The sequence below is a fragment of the Myxine glutinosa genome, chromosome 8, assembly GCF_964187855.1.
Source record: "Myxine glutinosa chromosome 8, kmMyxGlut1.1, whole genome shotgun sequence".
Taxonomy (NCBI): domain Eukaryota; kingdom Metazoa; phylum Chordata; class Myxini; order Myxiniformes; family Myxinidae; genus Myxine; species Myxine glutinosa.
In genome coordinates, this window is record NC_136268.1 from 31,086,946 (window position 1) to 31,111,394 (window position 24,449).

The 24,449-nt window shown below is 49.1% G+C and overlaps 1 protein-coding gene across 1 annotated transcript in view; it reads left to right on the forward strand.

Moving 5' to 3' along the window:
• Nucleotides 1-22,329, forward strand: part of LOC144893260 (P2X purinoceptor 4-like) — a 41,564-nt gene extending 19,235 nt beyond the window's left edge. The window contains exons 11-13 of the mRNA XM_078783144.1: nt 5,310-5,375; nt 9,249-9,344; nt 21,902-22,329. Coding sequence (XP_078639270.1) covers nt 5,310-5,375; nt 9,249-9,344; nt 21,902-21,913 — 174 coding nt within the window. The 3' untranslated portion in view covers nt 21,914-22,329. The remainder of the gene's footprint in view (nt 1-5,309; nt 5,376-9,248; nt 9,345-21,901) is intronic.
• Nucleotides 22,330-24,449: the final 2,120 nt, after the last annotated feature.

Consider the following 24,449-nt stretch of genomic DNA (forward strand, 5'->3'; position numbering starts at 1 on the left):
GATCGGCCGGATCTGGATGCGGACCTGAACCAAAATCTAATCAGCTTGTTCTTGTCGCCTAACCAACTCGTCCACCAAGTTTAGTCATAACTCGTCCATAACTTTTTGAGATATCATGTTAAATATCATTTTTCGCCCGATCTCTCAATGGTGAAGAATCACTTGAGAAAAAATTAAATAATCCTCATATTCGAATCCATATTCAGATCTTCAAAATCGAATCTATTTGTCCGTGTCGCACAAACAACCTGTCAACCAAGTTTCGTCCAAATGCGTCTAATTTTTGGAGATATCCTGCTACGTATCGTTTTTGGCCCTATCTCCCAATGGTGAAGAATCACTTTTAAAATTCTCATAGCCGGATCCGGATCCGGTTCTTCACCAAAATCTAATCATTTCGTCCTTGTCACATACCTCATCCTCTCCGCCAAATTTCATCCGATTCCGTCCACAACTTGAGATATTTTGTTCACAGACAGACAGGGGTGAAAACATAACCTCCATCCACCTTCGGTGGCGGAGGTAATTAATTAAATTATATTGGGCATTAAGTTAATTAATTAAATAATCAATAATTGGCAAATTAATAAATTACATTGATTACATTGGTAATCTAAATTGGTCATAGCAAAGTTGTAACGTGACCATGCACGTGCGTGTTAAACCAACTATTTTCTTCGGAAAAGTTGGCTGAACACTCTTCCACGGGAAAGTTGAACACTGAAGGGGAAGTTTTTGAGAGAATGTGATTCCAGAAACGATAACTGGTTACAGCATCGGCTAAACACTCGTGTAAAACAGATTGAGATGCAAGGTTTGAAGTCCAATTCAAACCTTATAACCCGTTTTAAACGACATGACATTAAAAGCACGATGAATCCGGTTTGGAAAACTTGACTTCAGTGAGGTGGAAATGGGAGCTGCAGCTTTCACCAGCACGTGCGAAAATCCCCAAACCGCAACAAATGCTATAATGATTATTTGAATGCTAACTTTTACTTTGGAAAAACATGAGCAGCACTGAATCCCAAAGTTTGAGGCCTTGAAAAGCTCTTGTGTTGTATGTGAAGTCATTTCAAAACTGACTTTGTGAGGGGCTATAGGATTGGTTTAATGAGTGGAGTAAGAGAGTTTATAATTATATGTTTTGAAGGGTCGCGTTTTTACTTCTCCCTATGGGAAATTTTTTCATAACCATTTGAGGCTGACAGGATGGCCTAGAGGTATTGCATTAGTCTTTTGGCCTGGGTTTGAATATGGGGCCATCTGTAAACTGTTACCTATGGGGTTACCTATGTTACCTATAAACTATGGGGTTCCTCGGGCGAGTGAGGCGTGCTTCGAGCTCTCCACGGCATCGAAGTTTGAGTGTTTTCCCATTCTTGGCTTTGTCAAATTTCCACTGGTTATTTTGCTGTGTACGTGTTATTGTGTGTTTCTAGTTGGTGTTGGTTTGTGGTTCGTGCAAACTTGTGTGTAGTTAATCGTTTTCTGAGTCGTACCTCGTGCGCGGCCTGGTGATTTGGGGCTTCCCTCCCTCCGTCGGTGTTTTGTCGGTTTGGGTTATTTCCTTCGCTGTATTGCTTGTTTCTTTTATTTTGTTTTCTCCCCCTCACCTCACCTCCCTAGACAAATAATTATATATTGATTCTTTCTCTCCTCCCGGACACGTGCTTGTTCGCTCTCCTCCTCGTCTCGGCTTGTGCCCCGCCCCCTGTATCTCGTTTTCTTCCGCCTCTGCTCCTTCTTTCTCAAATCCACGTTCTCGCTTGGAGACTTTTCCCGGATTGTTTTTTCATCGTTCTGTTTGGATATTGTTGGAATATGTTTAAACCTCAGCCGTGATGCTGACACCCCCCTCCCCCCCCCCCCCCCCAGAATTTACATGTTTTAAACGTTTCCCAGTGTGTACCCTGGTCAGAATAGGTACACCGTATCCCTGCGTGTCGTAAGAGACGACTAAAAGGGTTGGCGTCAGGAAGGGCATCCGGCCATAAAAACATTGCCTCAAAAAGAGAACCATGACAATCACAAGTACATATGGGCAGGGTGCAGCCCGAAGTGGAGATCGGTTTCTGAGGTTTGGGACATGGAATGTGGGGACAATGACAGGGAGATCAGGAGAAGTGGTGGAAGTATTGGTCAGAAGAAGAGTGGACATATGTCGTGTGCAAGAGACGAGATGGAAGGGAAGTGGTGTGAGAATGGTGAAGGGTAGGCAGGGACAGAAATACAAGTTTGTGTGGCAAGGGTGCCCGGAGGGCGTGAATGGTGTTGGTGTCCTGTTTTCTGAGGAGTTTGTAGACAGTGTGGTGAGTGTGACTAGAGTGAGTGATAGGTTGATGATGGTGAAAATGATGATTGGAAAGCTCTTGGTGAACGTCATCTCGGGATATGCTCCGCAGGTTGGTCGAAGCGATGAAGAGAAGGACAAGTTCTGGTGTGCGATAGAGAAGCTGATGGAAAACGTGAAAGATGAGGAAGTTGTTGTGGTGGGAGGAGACCTGAATGGACATGTGGGAAGGAGTATGGATGGTTTTGAGGGAGTTCATGGGGGTTACGGATATGGTGTGAGAAATGGAGAAGGTGAAAGGATTTTGGAGTTTGCTGATGGAGCTGATTTGTTGATTTGTAATACTCAGTTCCAGAAAGAGGACAATAAGCTTGTTTTACATACACGTCAGGTGGGTCGACGACAACCGTTGACTACCTGATGGTGCGTTGGCGAGATAGGGGGCACCTCCGGGACACAAAGGTGATCCCGGGGGAGGAGGCTGTTTCACAGCACCACTTGGTTGTCTGCGACATAAGGGTGAAAGGTGCGAGGAGAGCTCGGCGGGTGAAGTACCAACCGAGAATGAAGGTGTGGAGGTTGAAAGAGGTGACAGTAAGGGAGGCATTAAAAGAGAGGCTGAGTAGGGTAGAGGATGATGTGGTTGAGCTTGAAAGTGGTTGGATGTCAATGAAAGCTAGTCTGTTGGGAGCCGTTGGTGAGGTATGTGGATGGACAAAAGGACCACCGAGGCACTCGGAAACATGGTGGTGGGATGTTGAGGTTGGAAAGAGGATTGACGAGAAGAGGAAGAAGTTCAAAGAGTGGCAGAAGGCAAAGGGTACGGGAGCAGAAACAGCAGAGCATGAACGTTATAAGGCAGCCAGGAAGGCTGCAAAGAAAGAGGTAGCAAAGGCGCAGGAGGCATGTAGGAAAATGTTCGGAGAACGCTTGGATTCGGAAGAGGGTCAGAAAGCAGTATTCAGGATTGCAAAGCAGATAGCGAAAGAGAGGTGTGATGTGATGGGGGTGAGTTGCTTGAAGGATGAAGTGGGACAAATCGTTGTCGACCCAGATGGAATTAAAGGAAGATGGAAAAGATATATGGAAATGCTGTTGAATACAGAGAATGAATGGGATGGCAACATAGAGAGTAACCCAGTTTTAGGACCGGCAGAGAAGATAACTGAGAAGGAAGTTGAGGAAGCGATAAAAGCAATGAAGAGTGGAAAAGTGGGAGGGCCGACGGGAGTTGTGGGAGATATGTTGAAGGCAGCAGGAAGTTGGGGTGTGAAGAGAATGACAGAGATCTGTAATCTGGTGGTGAAAGAAGGCCGCATTCCAGTGGATTGGGAACTGAGTACCCTCGTCCCTCTATACAAGGGGAAAGGTGACCCTCTCGAGTGTGGCTCGTACCGAGCGATAAAGTTATTGGAGCATGGAATGAAGGTATTGGAAAGGGTGTTGGAGAGGAGGATAAGGAAGAAAGTGAAGATCGACGAAATGCAGTTTGGATTTATGCCAGGAAGAGGAACGACAGATGCGCTTTTCATTGTGAGGCAGTTGCAGGAGAAGTACATGGATAAGAGGAAGAAGTTGTTTTTTGGGTTTGTTGATCTGGAGAAAGCATTCGATAGGGTTCCACGCAAAGTATTGACATGGGCATTGAGGAAGTTAGGAGTGGAGGAATGGTTGATCAGAGTAGTGATGGCAATGTACAAAAGAGCACGCACAGCTGTAAGGACGAAGGACGGGAACAGTGGTGAGTTTGAGGTGAAGGTGGGAGTGCATCAGGGGTCGGTACTAAGTCCACTACTATTTGTAGCTGTGATGGAGGTGCTGGCTCAGACCGTAAAGGAGGGTTTACCGTGGGAGTTGTTGTATGCAGATGATCTGGTGTTGATTGCGGAAAGTATGGATGGACTGAAGGAAAAGATGAACAAGTGGAAGGAATGTATGGAGACAAAAGGTCTGAAGGTGAATATCGGAAAGACAAAGGTGATGGCAAGTGGTAAAGCATGTGGTGAGGTGGAAAGAACTGGGAAGTGGCCGTGTGCTGTGTGCAGGAAGGGTGTCGGAGTGAACTCCATTCAATGTACAATGTGTGCTGAGTGGGTTCATCAAAAATGTAGTGGTCTGAGAGGGTCATTAACCAGTGTGGCAGCTACATTCAAATGTAAGGTGTGCACAGAGGGAGCTGCAGATGGAGGAAATGTTGAGTTGGATCTTGGAGACGGCGTGAAGCTGGAAGGTGTGAAAACATTTTGCTACCTCGGAGACATGCTGAATGGAGAAGGTGGATCAGACTCGGCAACGGTTGCTCGAGTGAGATGTGCATGGAAGAAGTTTCGGGGACTGAGTGGCATGCTGATGAGGAGGAGAGTGTCGCTGAAGCTGAAGGGAAAGGTGTATGCTGCATGTGTGAGAAGTGTTATGATTTATGGGAGCGAGACATGGGTAATGAACGTAGAGCAGCAACGAAGGCTGGAAAGGGTGGAAATGCGAATGGTTCGATGGATGTGCTTTGACATGTGCTTTGATGTGCTTTGACAACGATGGATATCGTTGAGAGAGAGGAAGACAAATGATGAATTGCGAAAGATGATGGGAATATTGCCTGTGATTGATGCTGTGAAGAGGAACAGGTTGAGATGGTTTGGTCATGTATTGAGGAAGGATGAAAGTGACTGGTTGAGAAGAGTGATGGAAGTTAATGTAGAAGGAAGTAGAGGACGGGGAAGACCGAGAAAGACTTGGCTAAAGATGGTGGAAGAAGAAATGCGGGCAAGGGGGTTAACAAGGAGAGATGCAGAAAATAGGGCAAAATGGAGAAGATTGTCATGGGGACCGCAAGGCTAACCCCCGCTCTAGCAGGGAACATGGCCTTAAAATGCATGTTGTTGTTTGTTGTTGTAAACTGTTACCCTGGTGATTAACATGCAGGGATAAATATCAATGTTTGCTCCGTCCATCGGATGGACGTTAAACTGGATAATTGTTTTACATTTTCTTTCACATATTTACATTCTCTCATCAGGCTCGCAAATTTGGAATTGTCCCGACTGTACTAAACATTGCCTCGGGGATTGCCTTGCTTGGTGGGGTAAGTAAATCCGCACATTATTTGAGTTTATTTTATATTTGGTTATAATTGCCAAGTTATCAAAGCTAAAGCAATGCATATTGAAGTGAAAGCATGCTAAACTAGAACGGCACTTGGTAGAGCATCCCAATGTTTTGTATCCCAATGATATGCCGGATCTGGATTCGGACCTGAACCAAAATCGAATCGCTTGTTCTTGTCACCTAACCAACTCATTCACCAAGTTTAGTCACAAGTCATGCATAAATTTTTTTAATATCATGTTGTATATCACTATTCACCCGATCCCTCAATGGTGAAGAAACACTTATAAATTAAATAATTCTCAAATCCGAATCCATATTGAGATCTTCACCAAAATCGAATCTGTTTGGCCTTGTCACACACACAACCTGTCCACCAAGTTTCGTCCAAATCCGTCCATAACTTTTTGAGATATCCTGCTATGTATAATTTTTGGCCCTATCTCCCAATGGTGAAGAATCACTTTAAAAATTATACTACCCGGATCCGAATCCAGATCTTCACCAAAATCTAATAATTTCGTCCATTTCACATGCACTACCCCTCTGCCAAATTTCGTCCGTTTCACATGCACTACCTCCCTGCCAAATTTCATCCATTTCACATGTACGACCTCCCTGCCAAATTTCATCCATTTCACATGTACTACCTCCCTGCCAAATTTCGTCCGTTTCACATGCACTACCTCCCTGCCAAATTTCGTCCATTTCACATGCACTACCTCCCTGCCAAATTTCGACCATTTCACATGCACTACCTCCCTGCCAAATTTCGTCCATTTCACATGTACTACCTCCCTGCCAAATTTCGTCCATTTCACATGCACCACCTCCCTGCCAAATTTCGTCCATTTCACATGCACTACCTCCCTGCCAAATTTCGTCCATTTCACATGCACTACCTCCCTGCCAAATTTCGTCCATTTCACATGCACTACCTCCCTGCCAAATTTCGTCCATTTCACATGCACTACCTCCCTGCCAAATTTCGTCCATTTCACATGCACTACCTCCCTGCCAAATTTCGTCCATTTCACATGCACCACCTCCCTGCCAAATTTCGTCCATTTCACATGCACTACCTCCCTGCCAAATTTCGTCCATTTCACATGCACCACCTCCCTGCCAAATTTCGTCCATTTCACATGCACTACCTCCCTGCCAAATTTCGTCCATTTCACATGCACCACCTCCCTGCCAAATTTCGTCCGTTTCACATGTTCTACCTCCCTGCCAAATTTCGTCCGTTTCACATGCACTACCTCCCTGCCAAATTTCGTCCATTTCACATGCACTACCTCCCTGCCAAATTTCGTCCGTTTCACATGCACTACCTCCCTGCCAAATTTCGTCCGTTTCACATGCACTACCTCCCTGCCAAATTTCGTCCGTTTCACATGCACTACCTCCCTGCCAAATTTCGTCCGTTTCACATGCACTACCTCCCTGCCAAATTTCGTCCGTTTCACATGCACTACCTCCCTGCCAAATTTCGTCCGTGTCACATGCACTACCTCCCTGCAAAATTTCATCCATTTCACATGTACGACCTCCCTGCCAAATTTCATCCATTTCACATCTACTACCTCCCTGCCAAATTTCGTCCATTTCACATGCACTACCTCCTTGCCAAATTTCGTCCATTTCACATCTACTACCTCCCTGCCAAATTTCGTCCATTTCACATGCACTACCTCCTTGCCAAATTTCGTCCATTTCACATGTACTACCTCCCTGCCAAATTTCATCCATTTCACATCTACTACCTCCCTGCCAAATTTCGTCCATTTCACATGCACTACCTCCTTGCCAAATTTCGTCCATTTCACATGTACTACCTCCCTGCCAAATTTCGTCCATTTCACATGTACTACCTCCCTGCCAAATTTCATCCATTTCACATGCACTACCTCCCTGCCAAATTTCGTCCGAATCCGTCCACAACTTTTTGAGATATCTTGTTCACAGACAGACACACAGACAGATGTGAAAACTTAACCTCCATCCACCTTTGGTGGTGGAGGTAACTAGGACGTCACATGGTAGAGCGCATACCTCCGCCTGGCTGAACAGTTTACATTTTGTTGACCACTGATCGGTCATATCTACATCCATACCTAAACCAAAATCGAATCACCTTGTTGTTCTCACCTACCCAACTCAACCACCCAGCTTCGTACGAATCCGTTCACAACTTTTTGAGATATCGTGCTATATATCGTTTTTGACCATATCTCTCAATTGTGAAGAACTAGGGCATGCCCGTACAATATCTATATCTAAAATTATATCCCCCCCTCTATTTACATGAAATGGTTTGGTCCATGAAATGTTTTGGTCCATTCGCAACGCCAAAGCGAACGGCGAACGCTTTACATGAAATGGTTTGGTGCATGAAATGTTTTGGTCCATTCGCAACGCCAAAGCGAACGGCGAACGGCTTGCGAGTACAGTGACAATCCCCCCGGGGTTTTTATTAGTTTTAAAACGGAGCTTGGCAACCGCTGGCGTTCTTTAGCCGGCAGCTTCGCCCGCCCGAACGCCGTTACAGTACCTTCGACCGCGAGTTGCTCGGACTTCACTTGGCGGTCAGGCACTTCCGCCATCTGCTCGTGCGAGTACAGTGACAATCCCCCCCCCCCCCCCTCTATTTACATGAAATGGTTTTTATTAGTTTTAAAACATAGTTTAACGCCAACATAGCGCCAACATAGTTTGCAAACGTGAAATAAATGAATACGCTCTCAAATGTGCCATCCGAGGCAGAGTGTGTCCGCCACGTTCGGCACACGCGATAGTTCGCTGCTCTCTGATTGGTTGAATCGTTTTTTGGACATAGCTCGGTAAGTAATTGTCCGATTAATATGAAACCTTGAAAAGGCACATCCTCGGGTCCCCAGCAATATACCTGGCAAGTTAAAAGTATATCGGACCCGTGGTTGTCGAGAAACAGCGGTCACAGACAAACAAACAAACGTACAAACGTACAAACGTACAAACGTACAAACAAACACACAGAGATTACTGGAATTATAGATAGATTACAAACAATTGTACGGTGTCCGGATTCGGATATTCACTAAAATCGTACAAAAATACGCTATTTGGTGTCTGTCTGTCTGTTTAACCGCAATACATTCGGTCGTTCTTGACTGTTCTTGATTCTTGAGGCATTACATGCTTATCGCGTCCCCACAGACTAACAGACCCCAGCCCAGATCTGCTGTAATCTATATACTCCAAAGAGGATAACAACACGACCCTTCCTGTCGTTCCCTTAGGGAGTGTGTGATGCGTGTGCTGGTCTAATAAATTCGTCCTTGTCACATACCCAATGTGTCCAACAAGTTTTGCCTGAATATGTCCATAACTTTTTGAGATATCCTGCTCACGGGCAAGCGGGTGAATACATAACCTCCGTCCAACCTTCAGTGGCAGAGGTAGCAATATAAATGGGGTAGCAGAGTAGCTGGAAGGTAGCACACACCTTTGCACAGTCTACCCTGGGTTAAATTGCTGATCTGATTCGAAACTACCACTCTGGTGTTGCACAGGCATGGCTACAAATGTGTCAGAGGGGACATTGCTGGTCGATGTTAAACGTTCCACATTGATTGATGATCCACGTTAGACGTTCTACATTGGTATCTCCGAGTCATCGAGTTACGCTGTCGATACCCTGAACAAATCCCTCACGTGCAGTGTCATCGGTAGCACACACTCTCCCAGAAATGATGCAACCAGCAGCTCAGTTCTGCAGACAAATGTATGATTGAACAGTAATAAGCAGGTTTTTAAACATCAATCTCAATTTCAGATTGGTCGTCACTTTTCTTTCCCCTCACCACAGGTGACCATCATCTGTGACATCTTTGTGATTTACTGCCTTGGGCACAGACACCTTTACCTGGACAAAAAGTTCAAACATGTGGATGAAGGCTCAAACGTGAGTCTTTAAGGAGGCCAAGCTGCTGAAACCGTGATGATGGAGGTAATGAATATTTATTAGGTTACCTGCTCACCCCCCCACCCCCCCCCCCCCCTCCTTACTCCTCACAGAATTTGTCTTCTTACAGCCAAATGGATTGAGGGAACAGAAAGAGAAGGCCACTCCATTGTGTGTTTGAAATTAAACTGACAACTTGATGTCATTTGAAGAAGGGGAATGTGGTGGAGGGGAGAAATTATTTTATTGATTTGCAGATAAATAAAGTTCTGCATTCGATACAAAAATGACACAAACGGCTGAATATTTGAGTTGAAAGTGCAATTTTTGATACAAGGTTTTATGTATATCTAAATATGCTCACCACTCATGCACACATGCCCTGCTTGAGCGGTAAAAATGGTCAAAGTGGAAACTTTATAAAAGCCGTTGCATCATCACATTGAATCACTGGAACTATTGGATCATATTATTAAGACATGTGGCAGGTCGAGGTTCAAAACTCCCAACTTTACTCGCCTGGGTTTGAATCTCAACCCAGCCATTAGCTCTCACCCTGGTGTTTTGCATGCAGGGTGAAACAATTTGTGCACCGTCCCTCGATGAGCAATAAACTGGAGGATCTGTATTATGGACGCTAAATTTCCCACCATGACGTCCATGAAGAGTAGACGAGTTATCGCCGGCACCATGAACATGTTACTAATTTCTGCCTGGACCGTGGGTAGGAATTGGTCTGGTCTTCTTGGAGGCCCATTGACACCATTGTTGATGTCTTCCGATTCCGGGTGTGAGCACGTTGGATGTTGGGTCATGCAGTTCCTCCTTACAGTTCATCAAAGCTAAGTTTTCTGAAATTGGCATCTACGCAAAATCCTTGTAATTGACGTTCTCGATGTGTGCCCCTCCGCGGTTCAGACAGGCATTGATCCTGACTCCAAAGTTCTGTTCAACTTTCCTGTAGGTCTCATGTGGCACTGCCCGGCGGTAGTCTGACACCACCTGCTTCAGATCATCCAGTGTGGCAGGGCGGTTGATGTAGACAGAGCCCTTGGCAGCCCCCCAGAACCAGTAGTCTAGAAGGTTCAAGTCTAGCTATGGCATGCCCAGTCAGGAGCGGTACCCAGGACAACGAGGTGGTCTCTGAAGAGCTGCTGCAGGAAAGTGATGGTGTCACCAGCTGTATGCTGGGGTGCACCATCCTGCATAAACCAGGTCATGCTGAGCTGGTTTGGGGTGGCCTTTTGGGCTCGATCATTATGGAACAACTGGAGCACGGCCCGGTAGCGCTCACCGTTGATCATCACCGTCCTGCTGTTGTCATTCTCAAACCAGTAAGGCCATAGCATTACCCATTGGCATTGAAGGTGCAGAAGCATGTCACCTTAGGCCCTTTCAGGTACCTCTCAGTGATCTCCCAAGGTGGTTCTGCCCCCCAGAAAATGTTGTTGTGGTTGTTGATGTTGTTGATTTGACCACTTTTGTCTTCTGCTCCACTGTCAATGGCTTAGTTGAGCTACGGAGCTAGAAATCCCAGGGAACAAATACGACGATAACACCACCAAACCCTGAAAAGGAAAACGGTATAGGTCAAAAAACAAAGAAATGACAGGAAGTCAAAGTTGGATCAATCTTTTTGAAACACCCTGCATATACCCCGTGGGGAGCTGACGACATATGCCAAGTTTCATTTTTTTTGTTGTTGAGAGGTTTTGGAGGTGTCCAATTTTTTTTCCCTTTAATCCAATATGGCTGCCATGCCGTGTGATCTGTGACAGTTATCAATAAAATATTCTCCAGGGGAAATCCTTCCAATGTTTAAAGTTTTGCATTGATGAGACAAATGGTTTTTTTTTTTGTTTTGTTTTTTGTATACAAGATCGAGGCTCGTGAAAGTGCGAACATTTATCACACAGAAAGACAAACCGCCAAACCGACACATAACCGACAAACCGACACATAAAACAAATAACATCGGGAGCGGTAGACAAGATGGGGAGAGAGGGGGAAGGACACAAACACAACATTTGAGAGCAGGAACCGAGAGACATCGAGAGATCTGTGGGAGGGAGAGGGCTTTGGGGGGGAGGAATGGGAAAGGGGGTGGGAGAGGCACAAAACATATGGACACTGCCAGGACTTCCAGGAAAGAAGTTGGAATTACAAACAAGGTGGATCTGGGGTTAATTAGTGGGGGTAGAAAAGATCAAGGTCCTGGATGGGGGAAGATAAGAGATGGTGGTGAACAGCCGTTTTAAAGACCTGGAGGGAGGAGTGGGATTGAAGGGAGTGTGGGAGTTTGTTCCAGAGGCGGGAGAAAAGAGGAATGAAGGAGTGAAGGTGAGCAGTTGCAGAGATATATAGACGTGGACACACAGGCAGATCGACAGACAGTCTGGCACGGGCATTACAATAGTCTCGAAACCTCTTCGGAGTGAGACTAACTAGTAGGCCCTGCATAAATTCACCGTACTGTAAAATGTGGCTCGTCTTCAACTGTCCCCCCCAACCGCAAGTCCACAACCACCCCTCCCTCCCCCCAACCTCGAGTCCAAGTAACTCCCCCCTGCCAACCTCAGAACCCTCAACTCTCCCCCTCCCAACCACAGAGTCCAACTCCTCCCCCAACCAACCCCATGCCTTCAAATGCCCCCCCACTTAAAGTCCTCAACCCATGGCCATCCAACCCCAAATTCTCAATCCCCCACTCCCCTTTAATGAAGTCTACAAACCCCATCTCCCAACTCTTTGCCCACCGACAACCTTCCAACTCTGTGCCCATCCAACTATGTGCCCACTAGCTCTGTCCTCCCCTCCTCCTTTCTTCTTTAAGTCCTGTTTGTTAAGAATAAGGTTAAAGTTAAATAATGACGGAACGTTTTTCGTAATATCACCAGATTCCATCTCGCGATTCTTAAATGAAAATAAGGAAGGTAATGAAAAAAAACCCATTAGTGTCATTGGTAATGGAAAAAATAATATCCAACCGGACCTCCTCGGACAAAGACAACTAGAGAGTTCATGGAACACCTTTTATTTTTATTTTATTTTTTTGTATACAAGATCGAGGCTCGTGTAAGAGCTAACATTAATCACAAAAAAAAAACACACACACACATAAAACATATAAATAAGGGGAGCGGGAGACAAGATTGGGAGAGAGAGGGAAGCACACATGTACAACAGCAGAGAGCAACCTCATCATACCACGTCGTCATGTTACGTGTGGTGGGATGGCATACTGTGCCATTTTTTCATGCTGGCCGTCTATTTATTACGTTCGCAAAAAGCGGTAGTGATGTGACGTGAAAGGAATTGAAATGGGAATAAGGGAAGTGTAATGAAGGTCGTTTCTGGGACAAATATCATTGTGGTGGGTGTGGGTCATATTCCACTAAATATGCGTATGTAATAAATGTACACGCTGGGTCACATGCCGTTAAATATGCGTATGTAATAAATGTAAACACTCGGTCATATTCCGCTAAATATGCGTACATAATAAATGTAAACAGTCATATTTCGCTAAATATGTGTACGTAATAAATGTAAACGCTGGGCCATATTCCGCTAAATATGTGTACGTAATAAATGTAAAGGCTGGGTCATATTCCGCTAAATATGCGTACGTCACAAATATAAACGCTGGGTCATATTCCGCTAATTATGTGTACGTAATAAATATAAACGCTGGGTCACATTCCGCAAAATATGCGTACGTAATAAATGTAAACGCTGGGTCATATTCCGCCAAATATGCGTACGTAATAAATGTAAACGCTGGGCCATATTCCGCTAAATATGCGTACGTAATAAATGTAAAGGCTGGGTCATATTCCACTAAATATGCGTACGTAATAAATATAAAAGCTGGGTCATATTCCGCAAAATATGCGTACGTAATAAATGTAAACGCTGGGTCATATTCCGCCAAATATGCGTACGTAACAAATATAAACGCTAGGTCATTCCGCTAAATATGCGTACGTAATAAATATAAATGCTGGGTCATATTCCGCTAAATATGCATACGTAATAAATATAAACGCTAGGTCATATTCCACTAAATATGCGTACGTAATAAATGTAAACGCTGGGTCATATTCCGCCAAATATGCGAATGTAACAAATATAAGCGCTGGGTCATTCCGCTAAATATGCGTACGTAATAAATATAAACGCTAGGTCATATTCCACTAAATATGCGTACGTAATAAATGTAAACGCTGGGTCATATTCCGCTAAATATGTGTACGTAATAAATGTAAAAGCTGGGTCATATTCCGCTAAATATGCGTACGTAATAAATGTAAACACCTTCCAAAGCGGCTCCGTTTTCTCTCCGCATATCAAACTCGATCTCCTTTTACTCGGTCGTGCTTTGTGGAGTCGAACGAAACGGTTTGTTTACATCAGGAGTTACACGTCACCTGAAAGTTCGTGCTGTGAATGTAATGATCGTTTCTATGGCCACCCGGTCTGAATACAGAGTTAACGAACATTGTTTGGAGTCCACCATGGATGACACTCCATATGGATTGTGAATTGGTGCCACGTGTTTCGGGATTTCCACGACGAACGTCCGTTCCAGCAAATAGAACCATCTTCACAACACCACAAGTTTATGTGATTCTGAGCAATCACGACAAAGCCAGTTAAATACGCCCACATTTTAGACCAATCACATTGCACTCGTAGATTTTACGTCACCCATTCGCCTCCAAAGCCACGCCCACCCTCATTCTCCAGAGCTGACCCTGTTTACTTCGTTTTGAGAACCACCAAGGTCTTGGGAGACGTTTATTGAAAGTTTTTGTTTTTAAACAAAATGGACATTGGCGAGTTCGAGGCCGAATACTATGACGAGTACGACTTTTACAACATAAATGACCGCACGGCAGGTAAGTTGAGCATATCATATGGTTTGCACCTGGTACGATTCCCAAAGCCAAAGGTTGTCCGTATGTGAAAAAGGACGATGGCACCGCCGCCGACCCTCCCTCACCCCCAGAGCAAGGCAGAGGGAGCGGGAAACTGCGCACGAAGCGGGAGGCAGAGGAGCACACGAACAGACACTCTCCAGGTGGTCACGAACGTAAGATCACCCAGAAACTGCAAAACCTGGAGGCGAAACGCAAGGACGCACCGAGCGCTCCAGGTGCATCGAGACCAGAGCGGCACCAGCACGTCGGGGATGGTCGCACCTGTGTAAGGTTGCGGGGCCGTGACGTCATTCTCATCCACGCATATATAATATTCCCAGTTGTTTGTTCTTTTTTATGCAAATGAATCAATTTAAGAGAAAATTGTAAAAAAAAATTGTTTTAGTAAAATGAAATATGTTTAGAAAATGGTTTAAAATCGTTATTGTTTTAGTAAAATGAAATATGTTTAGAAAATGGTTTAAAATCGTTATTGTTTTAGTAATAAACTAGCCGAAACCCGTGGAACATCCACGGAAGGGAGGATGTGGTGTATGGATGGCATAGGGGATTTGCTTGTCCGAGTAAGAGTTAGGAAGAAAGATGAGAATGAAGAGTGCGTATATGAACAACGATCGCCGACACCGGCACAAATGCATGCTCTGGATTGTCCACTCACTGGACGGCTTGCTTTTGCCTTCGCCTGTCCAATCAGCGGACGGCTTGCTTCGCCTTCGCCCAGCAGACGCCAATACGATGGCGTCGTAAGATGGCGCCGTATCGGCAGTTAATCGGATGCTTTTGGGCCCCAACGTCGGCTAATTCAGATTTTTCGAGTATGGCTGTACGTGATAAACAAAGAGTGCGGTTCGTAGATCGTAAATCCATTAGTGCCGTGGGCATCGGGTCACTGGGTGCGGCGTAAAAGGGATAACAAAGTCGAGTCCTTACGCTATTATTATATAGACTAGCCGAAACCCGTGGAACATCCACGGAAGGGAGGATGTGGTGTATGGATAGAGTGTACCATTATGGATGGTATAGGGAAGCACTCATGGGATCTTCTTCTTCCGTTAAGCTCCAATTTTTTCTCTTTAAGGTAAGTCCAATCAGTCCTCTCTGCTCGAAGTGCTCAGGCCATGTCTTCCCGCTCTCATACTTTTATTGCCGTTCGGTGTAGAAAGGGATTGACATATCGTTCGTCTGTTTCAGCTCGTTATCTTTAAGCTTCCTTACGTCTCGCCACTTGCTACACCTCTCTGAGTTATGAGGATTTATGCAACGCACCCCGAGTATCGCAACGTCACTCCATTTAACTTTATTAAAATGACGATAAAGACGTTTCCTTATATATCCTAATTTAAAATGTTCAAGGGAATAAAAAGACCATTTGGTTCACACCACCCATGTTCACACCACTCCACTGTCCAATCAGCGGACGGCTCGCTTCGCCTTCGCCCAGCAGACGCCAATACGATGGCGTCGTAAGATGGCGTCGTATCGGCAGTTAATCGGATGCTTTTGGGCCCCAACGTCGGCTAATTCAGATTTTTCGAGTATGGCTGTACGTGATAAACAAAGAGCGCGGTTCGTAGATCATAAATCCATTAGTGCCGTGGGCATCGGGTCACTGGGTGCGGCGTAAAAGGGATAACACAAGTCGAGTCCTTACGGTATTATTATTTAGATAAATTACATCCCGTTGGACACGTGAACAAAACACGAGCTCGGAAGAACCGAAAACTGTGCAATGATCGGAGTTGATTCAAAGCTGCAGAATCAGAGTTTTAAACGTGCACGAGGATAAAAGCACAAACACCCCTGAAAGTGTGAGGTATTCTTTCGGTGTGTGTGTGTGTGTGTGTGTGTGTGTGTGATATTTGTGTGTGTGTGACATTTGTGTGTGTGTGATATTTTTGTGTGTGTGTGATATTTGTGTGTGTGTGATTTTTGTGTTTGTGTGTGATTTTTGTGTATGTGTGCGTGTGTATGTGTATGTGTGTGTATGTGTGCTTGCGTGCATGTGTGTGTTTGTGTGTGCGTGTGTATGTGTGCTTGTGTGCGTGTGATATTTGTTTGTGTGTGTGTGTGTGTGATATTTGTGTGTGTGTGTGTGTGTGTGTGTGTGTGTGTGTGTGTGTGTGTGTGTGTGTGTGTGTGTGATATTTGTGTGTGTGTGTGTGTGTGTGTGTGATATTTGTGTGTGTGTGTGATATTTGTGTTTGTGTATTTGTGTGTGTGTGATGTTTGTGTGTGTGTGTGTGATATTAGTGTGTTTGTGTGTGTGTGTGTGATATTTGTGTGTGTGTGTGTGTGTGTGTGTGTGTGTGTGTGTGTGTGTGTGTGATATATGTGTGTGATATTTGTGTGTTTGACCACTTTCAACATGTTCTGCACTACCCTACTCCACCATTTTCCCCCCGTTTCCAAACTTCTCCCCTTGGTTTTAAAGAAGATTTTAAACCGCAAATTCACAACTACCATATCGTTCCTATGTGCGTTCACACGTACCATAACATTCCTATCTGTCCATGTTTCGGGAATGTTCTGCAAACATCAGAACGAGTTTGGCATTCAATGTTCCCTTGATAAACCCCATCCCTTTGTGTAACTTGCAGCAGTACACGTCACCATAGAAGGCAAACAAACGCCTTATCACATGTTGACAAAAGCAACCACGTTGTGTTCCAACCACCTCCAGGATCTGCACTAACATGTTCATAATAAAAGTTTCCTTGCAAGGACCATCGCAGGTGGAGGCCATTCGGCCAATCACACCGATGTGACTGTTGCCAACCTATGGTTGTGTATCCATGCTCTTGTGGCGGACACAAAAGCCCACTGGCGTGGTGACATCATTCCACGCACCAAGTGGGCGGTGGCCACGCCCGAGGGGTAGGCGTGGCCTCATGATATACACCGGGCGACCAGCCCGGAGCAGTTCAGTGTTACAGTGTGGTCTTACAATAAAGACGTTTATATGTTACCGCTTGTCCGCTTCCTCCTTGCTCACAAGCAGCGCGCGTAACGCCGCGCTTTACTGGTGACCCTCGACGTTGGATCTGCCGTAGCGATCCTTCCGAACACGACGCCATTGCAATGGCCAACGACAAGGCAATGGCGATTAAACTTCCCGAATTTTGGGAGGCCCAGGCCGAAGTCTGGTTCGTTCAAGCCGAAGTCCAATTTCAGCTTCGGCGCCTCACCAACGACGACCTGCGCTACTGCCATGTCGTCGCCTCCCTCGGGCCCGGCACGGCCGCTCGAGTTGTGTCCGTCCTTCGCCACCCACCGGACGGCCACAAGTACGAGGCACTCAAGCGGCTACTCCTAGCCACGTTCGGCCTCACGGACGACGCACGGGCCGACCGCCTCCTGGATCTCCCCGAGCTCGGTGAGACGCGCCCGTCGGTCCGAATGGACCATATGCTGTCACTGTTGGGCGACGAAGCCCCCGGTTCGCTATTCCGGGCGCTTTTCCGGCGCCAACTTCCAGCGCAGGTTCGCCTCGCGTTGGCCGGGACCGAGCTAACGGAACCCCGAGCATTGGCAGCCGAGGCGGACAGGTACTTCGCCGCTTCGGACACGCGGGCGAGCGTCGGCGTGGCCGTCACGGCCCTCAACGCTGATGTTCAGCAGCATGTTCCACAGCATCAGCTTCTACAGCATGCTGATGTTCAGCAGCACGCTGATGTTCAGCAGCATGCTGATACGCACCTCGTGAACGCCGCCACGCCCCGCCCACCGCCGCGGCGAAAACCGCCACCGCGGGGAAACCCGCCAACTCCACCGGCCTGGCGGAGCCAGCCGCGCTCCTCCAGCTCCACCACCTGGTGCTGGTTCCACGCCAAGTTCGGCCACGAAGCTCGGCGGTGTCATCCGCCGTGCTCCTTCAACGGGTCGGGAAACGCCCGGGCCGGCGCTCAATAGTGGCGATGAGCGCCGGCCGTTCGAGCAGCCTGCTGTTCATAACGGACACCTTCTCCGGGCGCCGTTACCTGTGCGACACGGGAGCGCAGGTGAGTGTCATTCCCGCCGGCACGTCAGACAAGCACGCCGCGGGTGGGGGCCCCGCGCTGCTTGCCGCGAACGGGACGCCCATCCGTACGTACGGAAAACGCTGCCTCTCTCTGCGGTTTGGAGGGCAGGTTTTCCGATGGACGTTCGTCACCGCCGACGTGCCCATGGCACTGCTTGGCGCGGACTTCCTGTGTGCTAATGGGCTCCTGGTCGACGTCAAGCGCAGACGGCTTGTCCAGGCCGAGACGTTCAGCTCGCTCGCTTGTGCGTTGCCCAGCTCAACGAGCGGCTTGCCAAGCGGCTTGCCGAACGATTCCGTTCCGGCCACGTTGGTCTGTACGCTTCCGGCAGCGGACGCATTCACCCGCCTCCTCGCCGGCTTCCCGGCCCTCACGCGGCCCACCTTCTCGGCGGGGGCCGTCAAGCACGGGGTGGCCCATCACATCCCCACCGTCGGGCCACCGGTCTACGCCCGGGCACGCCGCCTCGAGCCGACGAAGCTGGCGGTGGCAAAAGCGGCGTTCGCTACCCTGGAGCGACTCGGCATCGTTCGGCGCTCAGAGAGCGCTTGGGCGTCGCCGCTGCACATCGTGCCGAAGCCCGGCGGGGGATGGCGACCGTGCGGGGACTATCGCCGTCTCAATGACGCCACGACTCCCGACCGCTACCCCGTCCCCCACATTCAGGACTTTTCCGCCCGTTTGGCGGGCAGGTCCTTCTTCTCGAAGGTGGACCTCATACGCGGCTACCATCAGGTCCCCATCAGGCCGGAGGACGTCCCGAAGACGGCGGTCATCACGCCATTCGGACTCTTCGAGTTCCTGCGCATGCCCTTCGGTCTGAAGAATGCGGCTCAGGCGTTCCAGCGACTGATGGACAGCGTCCTGCGCGACTTGGATTTTGTCTACGTCTACCTGGACGATATCCTCGTCGCCAGCGCGTCCCGCGAAGAGCACCTACGCCACCTCCGCACGCTCTTCGAACGCCTGGGCCAGCATGGCCTGATTGTGAACCCCGCAAAGTGCCGGTTCGGCGCCGCCACAATCGATTTTCTGGGGCACCGTGTCACCAGGCACGGAGCCGTCCCCCTGCCGGCCAAGGTGGAGGCGGTGAAGGGGTTTCCGCGCCCCCGCACGATCAGAGGGCTGCAGGAGTTCCTGGGCATGGTGAACTTTTACCATCGGTTCCTGCCCCGTATCGCCCAGCTCCTGCGCCCCCTGCACGAAGCTCTCCGAGGTAAGCCGGGCAAAGGCGACGTTACCTGGACCGAGCAGATGGACACGGCGTTCACGGGCGCGAAGCTCGCCTTGGCTAACGCCACCACCATGCTCGCGCACCCGGCGCCCGATGCACCGATCGCCCTCACCACCGATGCCTCGGACTACACGGTGGGCGCGGTGCACGAGCAATGGGTGCGTGGAGCTTGGCAACCGCTGGCGTTCTTTAGCCGGCAGCTTCGCCCGCCCGAACGCCATTACAGTACCTTCGACCGTGAGTTGCTCGGACTTCACTTGGCGGTCAGGCACTTCCGCCATCTGCTCGAGGGCCGTGCGTTCACTGCCTTCGTCGACCACAAGCCGCTGATCTTCGCGATGGGCAAGGTCACCGAGCCGTGGTCGGCCCGGCAGCAGCGTCACCTCTCGGCCGTGTCCGAGTACACGACGGACATCCAGCACGTCGCGGGGAAGGACAACCCGGTGGCGGATTGCCTTTCCCGGGCCGTCGCCCACGCAGTCCACCTCGGCATCGACTATGCCGGGATGGCAGCGGACCAGGCCGCTGACCCCGACGTCCAGGCCTTGCGGACCGCCGTCACGGGCCTCCGCGTCACCGAGGTGCCGTTCGACGGCGCGGGCGCGGCCCTCTTGTGCGACGTCTCCCTCGGGCGTCCTCGCCCCATCGTGCCCGCGGGCTGGCAGCGCCAGGTGTTTGACGCCATCCACGGCCTGTCCCACCCGGGCGCGAGGGCCTCCCAAAGGCTGATCGCCGACAAGTTCGTCTGGCATGGCCTCCGGAAGGCCGTCCGCGGCTGGGCCAGGACGTGCCTCGCGTGCCAGCGCGCCAAGGTGCACCGGCACACCCAGGCCCCGTTGGCCCCGGTCACGGTGCCGGAACGCCGGTTTGACCACGTCCACGTGGACCTGGTGGGACCTCTGCCCCCCTCCCAAAGGCTGGTTTCACCTACGTCCTCACCATGGTGGACCGCACCACCCGGTGGCCGGAGGCCGTGCCCTTGGCATCGACAACGGCGGCCGATGTCGCGCAGGCTTTCATCGCCACCTGGGTCGCCCGGTTCGGCGCCCCCTCAGACATCTCATCCGACCGCGGCCCCCAGTTCACCTCGGAGCTCTAGGGGGCGGTTGCGCAGGGGCTCGGGGTCCGGCTGCACCGAACCACGGCCTACCACCCCCAGGCTAACGGCCTGTGTGAGAGATTTCACCGCTCATTGAAGGCCGCGCTCCGGGCCACCCTCCGCGACGGCGGCTGGGTCGACAGGCTCCCCTGGGTCCTGCTGGGCCTCCGGACGGCGCCCAAGGAGGACCTGCGCGCATCCGCGGCGGAGTTGGTCTTCGGGCAACCGCTGCGGGTGCCGGGCGAGTTCCTCCCCGACTCCACGGCACCATGGTCCGCGGCACAGCAGCGCTCCGCTCTGCAAGAGACCGCCCAGAGGTTCGCCCCGGTGCCAACGGCATGCCACGGGCACCCACCGACGCACGTCGCCCCGGAGCTTCGCACGGCGGAGTACGTCTTCGTCCGCCACGATGCCCATCGGACACCACTGCGGCCCCCGTACGACGGGCCTTTCCGCGTGCTGGAGACCGGGGCGAAGCACTTCACCCTGGACATCGGCGGTACTCCTGACCGCGTTTCGGTAGGCCGCCTCAAGCCGGCCCACCTCGATGTGGACCATCCACCGCCAGTGGCCCGACCCCCACGTCGGGGCCGCCCTCCTGCGGGCGGACCCCCGGCACCGCCTAGCCCCGCCGCCCCCCGGTCCTGCACCCATCCCAGGGGCAGCCAGGGGCATCCCACCTGGCATCCCTGCACCCCGGACGCCGCCGATCGCCAGGGGGCGCTTCGGCCGGGTCATTTGTCTGCCCCGCAAACTGGCCCTCCAGGTGCGCGGGAATTCTGGGGGGGCGCGTGTGGCGGACACAAAAGCCCACTGGCGTGGTGACATCATTCCACGCACCAAGTGGGCGGTGGCCACGCCCGAGGGGTAGGCGTGGCCTCATGATATACACCGGGCGACCAGCCCGGAGCACGGGAGCAGTTCAGTGTTGCAGTGTGCTCTTACAATAAAGACGTTTAATATGTTACCGCTTGTCCGCTTCCTCCTTGCTCACAAGCAGCGCGCGTAACGCCGCGCTTTACTCTATTCTTTTTCAATATCGAGCGAGGGAGCAGCAGGGAGAGGTTTTAAAAGTCTTTGGTGTGACTCGGTCCGGGTTCGAACCTTTGGCAGAAAACACACCAAGTCTGTCTTGTTGATGTTTGCAAGGTTTATGATGCGACGTGCAATATGTACACGTTTATGGATATTATATGAAGATCGCCTTGTTCACTTTCTCCCTGTAATGGCTTTCGTGACTCTTTCCTCTTTTCCTTCTGAAGGATCAGAAATGACGAGGATTGATGGTTCGGTTTTCATCGGGTGGAGGATCGATAACGAGGACCATCAACATGGAGGAGTGGACCAAGATGCCGCCATTACAACTGCCGTCAGCAATAAGCAAATCGAGTAATCATTCCATGTGCAGGAAAATAGGATTGAAAATGGAGTTTCCCCTTCGGGTGGGAACAGCTGCCTTTGCTTATGATAACCGCGGACAGAGGGGACCAAACGTGAGCGTTCCTGGCTTCAATATGGGAAGCTGGGGCTGCACAGGGAAGAGTTGGAAGAACAGTTTGAAAGTTTAGGTTTTGTTAAAAAGTCTTATCGGTGACTTTTATGTACAAGCAAATGTAACCAGCAAAACGAATTAACATGGAATCGGCTTCTCAAATCAACAATATAATCAATAAACACTTTTTAATGCTGACACTTTCATTTCGGTCTTTTCCTCCACCATGATGAAGTCGTTGGTTTATACTACTACTACTACTACTATGACTACTACTACTACTACTACTACTACTACAACTACTACTACGGTTTCGGTGGTTAAACATTTTGGTGGTGGAGTTCAACAACAACTACTACTACTACTACTACCACGACTATTGCTACGACTACTACTATTACTATGACTACTACTACCACTACTACTATTACTGACTACTACTACGAACTATGACTACTATTACTACGACTACCACTACTATTACTATGACTACTACTTCTACTACTACGACTACTATTACTATGACTACTACGACTACTATTACTATGACTACCACTACTACTATTACTATGACTACTACGACTACTACTACCACGACTACTACTACTATGACTACTATTACTATGACTACTACTACTATGACTACTACTACTATCACGACTACTACTACTATGACTACTATTACTATGACTACTACTACTATGACTACTACTACTATGACTACTACTACTACCACGACTACTAGTACTACGACTACTACTACTATGACTACTATTACTATGACTACTACTACGACTACTACTACTATGACTACTATTACTATGACTACCACTACTAGTACTACTACTACGACGACTACTACTACTATGCCTACTACTACGACGACTACTACTACGATTACGACTTCTATTTCAACGGCCCCATTTATTCCCGCCTTCTTGGGTGCTCGGCCATGGAATATATTTGGCCCGATTCGATCCTGAACACACTGACCTGACCGCGCCTGATGTTCAACGGATGGTGATTTGGACAGCAATTTGTCATGGTACCGGCGATAACTCCCCTACTCTTCACAAAGGACACCGTGTGATATTTAACATCCGCCAACTCATGGCGGCAGATGGGATGCCACGTGCCAGTTTAACGTCCATCCGAGTGATGGCAGATACATTGATGAATCACCTGTGAAACACCAGGATGACAGTTTACAGCTGGGTTGGGATTCCAACCTCGGCTCGACAGTGCAGAGGTGAGTGTGCGTACCTCAATGCCATCCTGCCAGCCAAATCAGGTGGGAAGGGAGGGGGTGGGAGAAATATAAAACAAGGACACCAAGGACTTCCAGGAAAGAAGTTGGTATTTCAAAAAAGTGGATTTGGGGTGAAATTAGAGGTGGTAGAAAAGATCAAGGTTTTGGATGGGGGACGATAAGAGATGGTGGTGAACAGCTGTTTTAAAGACCTGGAGGGAGGAGTGGGATTGAAGAGAGTGAGGGAGTTTGTTCCAGAGGTGGGAGAAAAGAGGAATGAAGAGGAATCACTATCCCCCGACCCGCCATTCCTCCCCCTACCCGCCATGCCTCCCCCTACCCGCCATGCCTCCCCCTACCCGCCATGCCTCCCCCTACCCGCCATGCCTCCCCCTACCCGCCATGCCTCCCCCTACCCACCATGCCTCGCCATGCCTCACCCTACCCGCCATTCCTCCCCCGACCCGCCATGCCTTTCCCCTACCCACTATTCATTCTCACACCCAAGTCTCTCTATTTTGTCCTTCCATCCTGCTGTTGGTGTTCCATCCTCCTTTTTACTGTTCCTTTTGTTCTTTCACCATGATCCATTCTATGTTCCAGCTCTTCCACGAGCCTCGGCTTTGTGTACAAAAAGGGTTTTTGGCAGGTATTCATTTATGCATTTCATAGCCTGGTGTTGGCTTTAATGGTTAGGGTGCTGGCTTGGGATCCGAGGATCCTGATTTTGAATCCCGGTTGATCTTTGAATTAATGCCAGGGGGGTTGACTCAGCCTGCCATCCTTCCGAGGTCGGAAATTGAGTACCAGCTCACTGGTAATTGGGCCACTGCATCAGCGGCACAAACGCACTTCCAGAAAAATGATGCAAACCGGCAGCCGAAGGCCGCATACAAAACACCAACAACAACATGCATTTTATTTTCTTGTTCGATTTTTCAATCCTGCGTTTGTTCACTTCTGTGTTTTAGTAAACTAGGGCATGCCCGTACTATATATATATCTAAAAGTATATCCCCCCCCCCTCTATTTACATGCAATGGTTTGGTCCAAAGCTAACGGCTTGCGA